General features: G+C 38.7%; 1 protein-coding gene across 2 annotated transcripts in view; it reads left to right on the plus strand.

Moving 5' to 3' along the window:
• NPSR1 (neuropeptide S receptor 1) overlaps positions 1 to 10595 on the plus strand; it is a 214679-nt gene that overhangs the window by 151513 nt on the left and 52571 nt on the right. Inside the window, exon 4 of one of the 2 annotated variants that reach the window (XM_004708016.2) lies at positions 6027 to 6120. The exons of the other annotated variant lie outside the window; for it this stretch is intronic. Coding sequence (XP_004708073.1) covers positions 6027 to 6120 — 94 coding nt within the window. The remainder of the gene's footprint in view (positions 1 to 6026; positions 6121 to 10595) is intronic. 2 annotated transcript variants of the gene reach the window in all.

Genomic DNA, 10595 nt, shown 5'->3' on the forward strand with positions numbered 1-10595 from the left:
TTTATGGGAGTAGAAAGCCCAGTCTTTCTCACTCAGAGCTGCTGGTGGTTTCGAACTGCAAAGCATGTGAATCGCAGCACAACGCATAACCACTACACCACCAAGGCTCCAAGGTGAACCAGAGACATACAAGTCTATATACCATAGATGCGTGAATGGATGTTGGTGCTGCACTTAATTCTAGCCCTAATCAAAGAATAATTCGTTCTTATGACATGGCCCTGCTTGACCTCATGAAGAGATGGCCAAAGATATGAGTGCTATAACAAAAGGCAGTGAAGAAATTAAGTGGTGCCTGGATATCAAAAAGAATAGTGTCTAGGGTCTGAAAGGCTTGTCTTCAAACAAGCAGCCTTCTAAGTGAGGCATCAAATAAGTCCACATGGTAGAAGCACATCAGCCTGTGTGATCCAAAGATTGTAAATAATATAATCCAAATCTAAAGGAGGGAATGGTATCAGAGCTTAAATTGTGAACACTTGGTTTGGGTATGGATGACAATGGAAACCCAAAATCAATTTGTAGGGTCCACACATGGTGACTCTTTGATCATAGTTGGAGGACGTGAATAGGCTTATTATCAGACAGAGAGCATTGCAAAATTGATTATGATAGACACAGTTAAGTCAAAATGTAGTATCTTATCATTTGATTTCCCCTTTGACCCATTTTAAAGTTGTTTCAATTTTGTTTTGTTTTGTTTTTTTAAGTGAAGGGGAAATACACCTGGATTAAGCCCCTGGTGAATGCCCTCTGACCATGGACCAGGGATGTGAATAGCGTTCTATCATGCAGAATGCATAGGAAAGTAGATTGTTGCAGATGCAGTTACGTTAAAATTTAGCACCCTAACATTTGAACTCCCCATGATCCAATTAAATTTGTTCTAGTTTTTAAAATGTTTTCCTTTCTTTCCAATTGAAGGTTTTATCTGTTTGACTTTGCTATTTTTGTTAGTTTTCTATGTTAGTGTTTTTCAGTCCATGAAATCCAGGAGAGGGAAATCTATACCAACAGTAACTGAATTAACGTTGCCTGGAGGGTACGACAGGGGAGCGTGGGGAGATAGGGAGAGCTAATAATTATGAGTACAATGAAGAAAATATCCTAAAATTAATTGTGGTGATGATGTACAATTCTTCTTGATATGATTGAGCTATTGAATTGTATGATGTGTAAACTATATGCCAATAAAACTTTTTACAAAGACATGGTAGAAACTTAAATGCCCATTGATAAAGGACAGTGGTCAATCTGAAAAGGTTCCATACTGTATGATTCCAAATATATTCTCAAAAAGACAAGACAATAGAGTCAATAAAAAGATCAGTGATTGTTAAGGTCTTAGGGGAAAGTAGGGAGGAATGACTATGTGAAACCCAGGGAATTGGGGAGGGCAGTGAAACTATTCTTGATAATACAATAATGGTGGACATTTTGCATTTGTAAGAAGCCATCCTGAAGCAAAACACCCACTGTCCTTGAGCCATTCCAACTCATGGTAACCCTACATAGGGTTATTTTTTTAATCATTTTATTAGGGGCTCATACAACTCTTATCACAATCCATATATGCATCAGTTGTGTAAAGCACATTTGTACATTCATTGCCCTCATCATTCTCAAAACATTTGCTCTCCACCTAAGCCCCTGGCATCAGCTGCTGATTTTTCCCCTCCCTCCCCGCTCTCCTTTCCCTCATGAACCCTTGATAATTTATAAATTATTATTTTGTCATATCTTGCCCTGTCCGACATCTCCCTTCACCCACTTTTCTGTTGTCGGTCCCCGAGGCAGGAGGTCACATGTAGATCCTTGTAATCGGTTCCCCCTTTCCAACCCACCCTCCCTGCACACCTCCCAGTATCGCCACTCACACCACTGGTCCTGAAGGGATCATCCGCCTTGGTTTTTCAGGCTGTAAATTTTTATGGGAACATATCTTTCTCCCACAGAGTGGCTGGTGAGGTCAAACTGCTGACCTTGCAGTTATCAGCGCAATACGTGACCCACTAATCCATCAAGGCTCCTTGCAAAAAGCCATAGAACTATCTGGGTAACAGAGCAAACCTTAATGTAAACTATGGACTTTAGATGATAATGCACCGATATTCATTCAGTAATGGCAACATATGAACCACACTAATGCAGGATGTTAATAACAGGTAGATTGGGAAGGCAGGGAGTGAAGCAATATGGGAACTCTGTACAAGCGGCTCAGTTTTTCTATAACTCTAAAACTGTTCTACAAATTTAGGTCTATTCGTGGTTTTTAAAAGTCAATCCAGGAATCTGTCTTTAAAATAATCCATTCTGGAATTTTGCTAAATAAAAAATTTTTGAAGTTCTTTGTGTTTGAGTCTCACTTCCATATGCAATATTTTCTTGGGATTCGTATTTCCTAGGTCATTTCTGCCTGAATTGGGGGTGGGATAGTGAGATTCCACACATACGTCCTTAAGCTTCCATCTGTTCTCCAAATGATGTCCCATATGTTGTTGATGTGTAGCGTTTTCATTGTTGACATTTATGAATTGATATAATTTTACTTTGATTTCCTTTTTGAGTTGAGTTAATTATGAGGCTGTTTAAATTTCCAAGTGGTATTTAAAAAGTTACTAATTCCAGTCTATTTCTTGTTTGTTTACACATGTGATTTACATATCTTCTACTTTTGGAAATTTATTGAGATTTTTTTCCTTAGTGGTTCTGTACATAACCAATATTTCTAAGTATTCTCTAGATATTTTGCAAAAGCATATGCTTTTCTTATGTTACAAGGTTTGCTTATTTTTGTTCCTATCTACACAATGTCAAGTTTTTTACTCCATAAAACCTTGAAATATTTTCCCCATATTTAATATCATACTGCTTGTTATAGAAAAGTTTAGGGCTATTCTACTGCCATAATATATTATATTTTTATGATCATAAATAATTTCTTTATCCCATATAATTACCTTGAATTGCATTTTGTTTAATAACAGTATTGTATTGAATGTCTCTTTAAATTTTTGCTTGCTCGATATATCTTTGACCATCATTCTATTTTCAAATAGTGATATCATTTGAATTTTAATGTATCTCTACTAAGAAGTACATAATTGCATTTTAGAAAGACTATATAAATCATGTTTTTTCATTAACTATGTTAAAGCCATTGCTATTTATTGTGACACATAGCACTGGTTTTATTTTAGCCACCTCATTTTGATACTTCTACATTAAGACTTTCTTGGTGTTTGGGCTTGTTTTTTCGATTTTGTTTGATCATGAAACTGTGGCAGGTTTAAAATATATGTGTTCCCTAAAGGATATCCACATCTGAATCCTTAGAACCTGTGAATGTTACTGTTTTGGGGGAAAAAAAAAAGAATTTTATCCATCTGATAAAATTAGATATTTTGAGCTGGGGGGAGTATCCTGAAGTAGTTGAGTGGGCAAAGGAAGAGAGACAGATGTGGAGAAGGACAAATGACAGTAGATGTAGAGATTGGAATGATGCAGCCACCAAACGCTGGAAGAAGCGACGAAGAATCCTTGGTGAGGGCGTCCTGAGCAACACCTTGATCTTGGTTATCTGGCCTCAAAATGATAAGAGGCTAGATTTCTTTTGTGAGAGCCACCCAAGTTAGTTGAAATTTCTTACTTAGGCAACTATCAGGTTAACTTTACTTAGTGTTACTTTATTCTATCACAGTTTAATTTTTTTTAATTCTGCTTATTATAACTCAAATTATCTCTATCAAAAATAAAACACAAGATATCTAAAGATGAGAAATATAAGAATTCGTACCTTCATTCTTTCCCCTCACTTTACTCAGTTTTTTCCTGAAATAGTCCATAACTATATCCCTAGTTGTTTTGTTGCAATGCATTTTTCTAATTCCATTGTTTACAGTAACTGTTACTATTCTATTTCCCTCCCTCTTCTTAAATTCGTAATTTTAGAACAATTCTAAATCTGCTGAGGTGGATTTTAAGGAAGTGTCTCTAGTGTTATATTTTCTTCTTTCTCAGGTAGCCAAGAAATTGTTCTGTATCTTGGCACATGGTTGATATTTACAAAATTCTTGGATCACAATTTTATTTTATTTTAAAGCACTGCACATAGCGTTATGTTGTTCCTGGCATTATGACAATTGGAGATGACTTTCTTTTAGGTAACCTTTCTTTACTTTTTACCCCACCTACATGTTCGCATCGGTTTAATGCCTGCAATTAAATACTCATCGACTCTGTCAGAAAGAATGTCTATTACCAGTGACTTCGCTGTGAGGTCCCATCTCTTACAGCTCCTCCTCCTGCTCTGGATTCTGGATTTGCACCATCCCTTCACTCGAGATGGTCATGGGTTCGGGGAGACTCGGGGCCTTCTCACCACGATGCTCCAGGGTTGGGTGTTCTCTTCCCATCTGTCATTGATCCATCCAATCGGTACTGATGCCGCATCTTTGCTGGGTGTCGCCAACCTCTATGTTTCTGAATTTATGAATCACCCAACAAATTGTTTCTTCTCCAAGGAGACAATTGCCTTGATAGTTTCTTAAATTTGGCCATCTTTTTTCTTTCTTTCCATCTGCCACTTTTTTTTGTTTTAACCAAAAGACAAATTTCTTCTCATAGTCCTCAAGGAGGTCTTCAATCTCTAATCAGAACTTCCCCTTCTAGGACCTTCCACGTCAATGCTAGAATCTATTTTTGGTCATGTTAAAGAAATAAAAATAATAAAGAACAACAATGTAATTGACTATTTTTTTGAGCCAGTAAAAAGAACACAAAGATACAGATTCAGAATACAGGTTATTGTCAAAGGCGCGCGTTTCTATTTCATTTTAGAAGAAAGTCAAAGGCTCACACTTAGATTCCTGTTTTCTAGGTACTCTTATATTTGGGAGAAAGATGAGGCTGTTTCAGAGAGGATGAGGAGCCCTGGGGGCATAGTGGTCACACATTGGGCTGCTAGCCACAAGGTTAGCAGTTCTAAACCAGGAGCCAACTCTGCGGAAGAAAGATGGGGCTTTCTATTCCCATTAAAAGTTGCAGTCTTGGAAACCCACAAGGCAGTTCGACCTCACCCTACAGGGTTGCTCTGAGTTGGCATCAACTCGATAGCAATGAATTTGGTTTGGGGTTTTAGTTCCAGACAGAAAGTTGAGATTATCCTCAGGCTTGGTTTTTATATCTCTTATGAAGGAGCTTCAAAAAGTTCTTGGAAAAATTCCATTATCTTTTCATTTCATTTTTCCACAAACTTTTTGAAACCCATTCATACACTTTGACCCTCAAGTTATGAGGCAGAGATGTAGCTGGGAAGTAATGAGACCTCAGTGTCTGAATCTGAAACATTTGTGTCTGGATCATCCTTTCATACACATTTCATTTAATTACATTTTGAATATGCTCTTCACATAAGAGATATTCACCTCTTATATCCCAATTTCCTTATCTGTAAAGTCTGCCAATCATACAGTCCATAAAATAATTAAAGGGAATGAATAAGAAGAACAAAGAGAGAGAACTTGTGCCTGAGAAACAGATGTACCAGCAATAATGGTTATAAATGATTCTAAACAGCACATGGGTGCCCTGAAATTCCCCGACCCTTCTTTTATCTCTCAACAGCTTTCACCAATAAAAAGGCAAAGGAACTTTTATTTCTAATGATTGTGGCATATCAATGGTGGTGGGGGGGGGAATAGTTAAACTTGAAAGGTCAATTACAAACAAATGTACCATGCAAATGTCAATCTGGTCTGATCCTAAAAGGTGGAGTTAATAAGCAGCCCAGAGAGGGAGGGGCGAGGAAGAGATGGAAGCATCCTCAGCTGTCACAGCTGCGATGTAAATCCAGCACCAAGAACAGCTGTCCACTTCCTGGCTCAGAGTCAGCCAACGCCACCTCTAGTCCAGTCCTTCCATGGTCCGGGGCCTGGGATTCTAAACATCACGCAATGCTAGTTTCTCTCTGCTATGCGCTCCCCCATCTCTGTGAAGTTATGCACCTGCTTCTGTTCTGTCTTCAGGTGGTGCTGCTCTACGCCTCGACCTACGTCCTGGTGTCCCTCAGTATAGACAGGTACCACGCCATCGTCTACCCCATGAAGTTCCTGCAAGGAGGTGAGCTGGCTCCACCATGAGCTCTTGTGGGAGGACTCATCCTGGAGGGAGGGTGGGATTGCTTTCACCAACCTTTCTGTTTCACAGAATGTCTTGCTGTTGCTGCCGAGAATCTCAACTGCAGAAGATGCACCAATCCACCATGTTCCACACAAACAATTCAGTGCCATTCATTGTTGTCTTCAAATTGGGTAACCCTTTTCGGAGTTCTTCCTCTCCCATTCACACAAATTCACTGTCCCCTAGGTTGCCTAGCTAAGCTTTCATGGTATTGCTCTCTGTAAAATCCCACGTAAATAGATTTTAAAAGAACGCAATGCCCAAGGCAAATATTCTTTACTAGTTAAGCTAAATTATTCATAGATTTTGAGAAGATAGCCGCTAAAAAACTGTCAAGTTGATTCCGACTCATAGTGACTCTATAGGATGGAACAGAACATCCCGCTAGACCTTCCGAGGGTGTAATCTTTGCATAAGCAGACTGCGACATCGTCCTTCTCCAGAGCAGCTGGTCCATTCCAACCACTGACCCTTCATTCTGCAGCTGAGCACCTAACCACCTTAAGAGGACTTTAGGGGATATTTTTGGTATAAGGTTTACTAATATATTATTAATAATAATACCTTACACATTCTTTCTCATCGTCCTCCTCCCTTTCTCCTTGAAAGAAAGACAAGGCTTTCTACTCCGGTAGAGTTACAGTCTCAGAAACCACAAGGGCCATTCTACCCCGTCCTGTGTGTCAAAATCAACTCAATGGCAATGAGTTTGAAGTGAGTTTTCTCCCTTTCTCAAAATTCTCTGGTATCTCCTACCCCATATCATGGGTATGACTGTCCAAAAAGATGCAAATAAAAAAGCTTGGGTGCCCTCAAAAAGGCTGGTAATTCCCAGGAACGATCCAAAGTCACTGTAGCTCACTCGGCCGTCATTCACCTCAGGACTAATATTCTTCTCCCTTTTCTTTTAGAGCAGTATTGTTGCTACTATTATAAAAAGCATACTGTTTTATAGAACTCTTCTGATATTTTAAATATAAAGATGGCTTGTTTTTGTAACATAGATATATGGCATATATTAAGGGAAGTAGATGCTCAGGGGAAAAGTTCAGCTTTGACCCCCTGACACAGTCTGAATTTCTCAGCAAATGTGTCTCGGGCACATTTGGCCATCAAAGGAACACACCAGGAAGAGGGCGGTGGTTGTTGTCGGTGCCATCGAGTTGATTCTGATGCGTCACAACTCTATCTACAGACAACAAAACAAAACCCACACCCCTAATTCTCTGCCCCCCCGTCACAATTGTTCTTCTATCTGAGCCCATTGTAGCATCCATTTTTAAATACATCCGATTGAGAGTCTTCATCTTTTATTCTGCCGTTCTGCTGCACAAAGCATCCTGCCTTTTCCCAGGGATTGGTCTAGCCTGATAACATGTCCAAAGTCTCGCCATTTTTGCTTCTAATGAACATTATGACTATACTTCTTCCAGGACACATTGATTTGTTCTTTTGGCACTTGATGGTACTTTCAATATTCTTTGCGAGCACTACAATTTCAATGTGTTCATTCTCCTTCAGGTTTTCTTATTCCGTGTCCAATTTTCACATGTATATGCAGTGATTGAAAATACCATGGCATGGGTCAGGTACACTTTTGTCCTCAAAGTAACATCCATGCTTTTCTTTTCTTTTTTTTCATCCATGCTTTTCAACACTTTAAAAAAGATCATGTGCCACAGATTTGCCCAATGAAATGCATCATATGATCTCTTGAGCATTGATTGGGGATCGCAGCAAAATGAAATCCTTAACAACTTCAATCTTTTCTCCTTTTATCATGATGTCAACTATTGGTCCACTTGTGGGGATTTGGGTCTTCTTCACACTGAGTTGGAATCACTACAGAAGGCTGCAATCCTCGATCTTCATCGGCAAGTGTGTTAGGCCCTCCTCACTTTCAGCAAGCATGGTTGTGGCATCTACATATTGCAGGTTGGTCATAAGCCTTCCTCTAATCCTGATGCCACATTCTTCTTCATATAGTCCATCTTCTCTGATTATTTTCTGAGCATAAAGATTGAACAAATATATGGAAAGGATATATTGTCTTAAGACTATCTGAATTCTTTTACGGTTCACACAACAGAAGGCCTTTGCATCGTCAAAAAAACACAAGCGAACATTGGTCTGGTGTCCTCTACTTTCAGCCAAGATCCATTGGATATCAGCAATGCAATCCCTTGTTCCACATCCTCTTCTGAATCCAACCTGAACCTCTGGCAGCTCCCTGTCCATATACTGCTGCAACCAATGTTAAGTGATCGTCAGCAAAATTTTACTTTCATGTGATATTAATGATGCTGTTCTATAATTTGCATATTCTGTTGGGTCACCTCACTTTAAATGGGTACAAATATGGGTACCTTCCAATCAATTGGCTTAAAAAGTGTTGCTTAAAGTTTTCCTAGCATAGGAGAGTGGTACTTCCAGTGATTCATCAGCTTTGTTGAAACATTTCCAACGTCATTCCATCAATTCCTGGAGCCTTGTTTTTGGCTCATGCTTTCGGTGCAGCATGAGCTTCTTACTTCAGTGCCATTGGTTCTTGCTCATATACAACTTCTTGAAATGGCTGAATGTCCACTAGCTCCTTCTAGTAGTGTAACTCTGTGCATTCTTTCCATGTTCCTTTGATGCTTCCTGCATCATTGAATATTTTGCCCATAAAATTTTTCAATATTCCAACTCCAGGCTTGAATTGGTTTTTGTACTTGTTCTTTCAGTTAAAATCTGCTGAGCATGTTCTTCCTTTCTGGTTCTCTAACTCTAGGTCTTTGCACATTTCATTACAATATTTGACTTAGTCTTCTCAAGTTGCCTTTCAAGTCTCATGTCCAACTCTTTAACTTCATTTTTTTCCTTTTGTTTTAGCTACTCTATGATGAGCAAGTTTCAGGGTCTCCTCTGACATTCATTTTGATCTATTCTTTCTTTCCTGTCTTTTTAATGACATTTTGCTTTCTTTGTGTATGATATTCTTGACTCATCACACAGCTGTCAGGTCTTCTGACATTAGTGCTCAATTCACAAATATGTCCCTGAAATGTTCTTGAAATCCAGGTAGGATATGCTCAAGGTCATATTTTGGCTCTTGTGGACTTGTCTTCATTTTCTTTGCTTTCAATCTGAACTGACGTGAGAGCAATTTACAATCTGTTCCACAGTTATCCTCTGGCCTACTCTAGCTGCTGATACTTATCTTCCTCATCTCTTCCAACAGATGTGGTCAACTTGATAACTGTGTATTTCATCTGGAGATGCCCATGTTTACACTTGACTTTCGTGGTGTTGAAAAAGTTATTTATGATGAAAAAGGCATTTGCCTTGCAAGATTCTGTCATGTAATCTCCAGTTTCATTTCTGTCACCAAGGCCATACTTTCAACTGCTGTTGCTTGGTCTTTAATTCCAACTTTTTCATTCTAATCGCCAATAATTACCAATGCATCTTAATGGCACGATTGATCATTTTAGACCGAAGAAGCTGTTAAAATTCTTCAATTTCTGCATCACTAGTTTTAGTGATTGGTGCATAAATTTGAATAATAGGTATTGACTAGATTTCCTTGTATATGCTATCATAGACCGCATTAAACTTCAAGATAGATATTGAAATGCCCTTTTTTGACAATAAATGCAACACCATTCCTCTTGATTGTGTCATTCCCAGCATGTGATTTCCTGACATATGATTCAAAATGACCTATATCAGATCATTTCAGTTCACTAACACTTATGAAATCAGTCTTTATGAGTTGTATATCCTTTTTTCTGGATTTTAATTTTCCTAGATTAATACTTTATATATCCCATATAATAATTATTGATATATTTTTACTTTCTTCTCATGTTGAATTTTGTCCCATCAGCAAACAAAAGTCCCCAAAGCTTTCCTCCATCCATATCATTATTATTGAGTCTGTTTTGATAAGGCAGCTCTTCCTCATATTATGAAGGCCTTCTAACCTGAGGAGCTCATCTTCCGGCACTGGCAATGTTCTGTTGCTAATTTTCCTAAGACGTTCCGTATCTGACAGTGTTTTGGTGCTATTCACAAGGGTTTCCATCGCTGTTCCTCTGAAGGGGGTAGCTTCTTGGTGCTCTGTCCTTCTTCTGGAAGCTCTGGTGAAACCTGCTCACGTTGGGTGACTCTGCTGGTATTGAAAATGCCAGTGACATCGCACCTAGCATCACAGCAACACACAAGCCACCATAGTATGACAAAGTGACAGACAAATGGTGGGAGAAGATGATGCAGTCACTTAAAATGGAAACAGTTCTCCAAAGGTATAAAATTGCTTATCTGCTAGATATATGTCACAAGGACTGTCTCCATTTACTCGAAATTCTTTATTCATTTCTGAAGAGTTCTTAATTCATAACTGATTTTATTAAAAGGTTTTTTTGTTGTTG

This window comes from Echinops telfairi, unplaced genomic scaffold (assembly GCF_000313985.2).
Source record: "Echinops telfairi isolate 266 unplaced genomic scaffold, ASM31398v2 ScPeMD7_7;HRSCAF=31, whole genome shotgun sequence".
In the NCBI taxonomy this organism is placed as follows: Eukaryota; Metazoa; Chordata; class Mammalia; order Afrosoricida; family Tenrecidae; genus Echinops; species Echinops telfairi.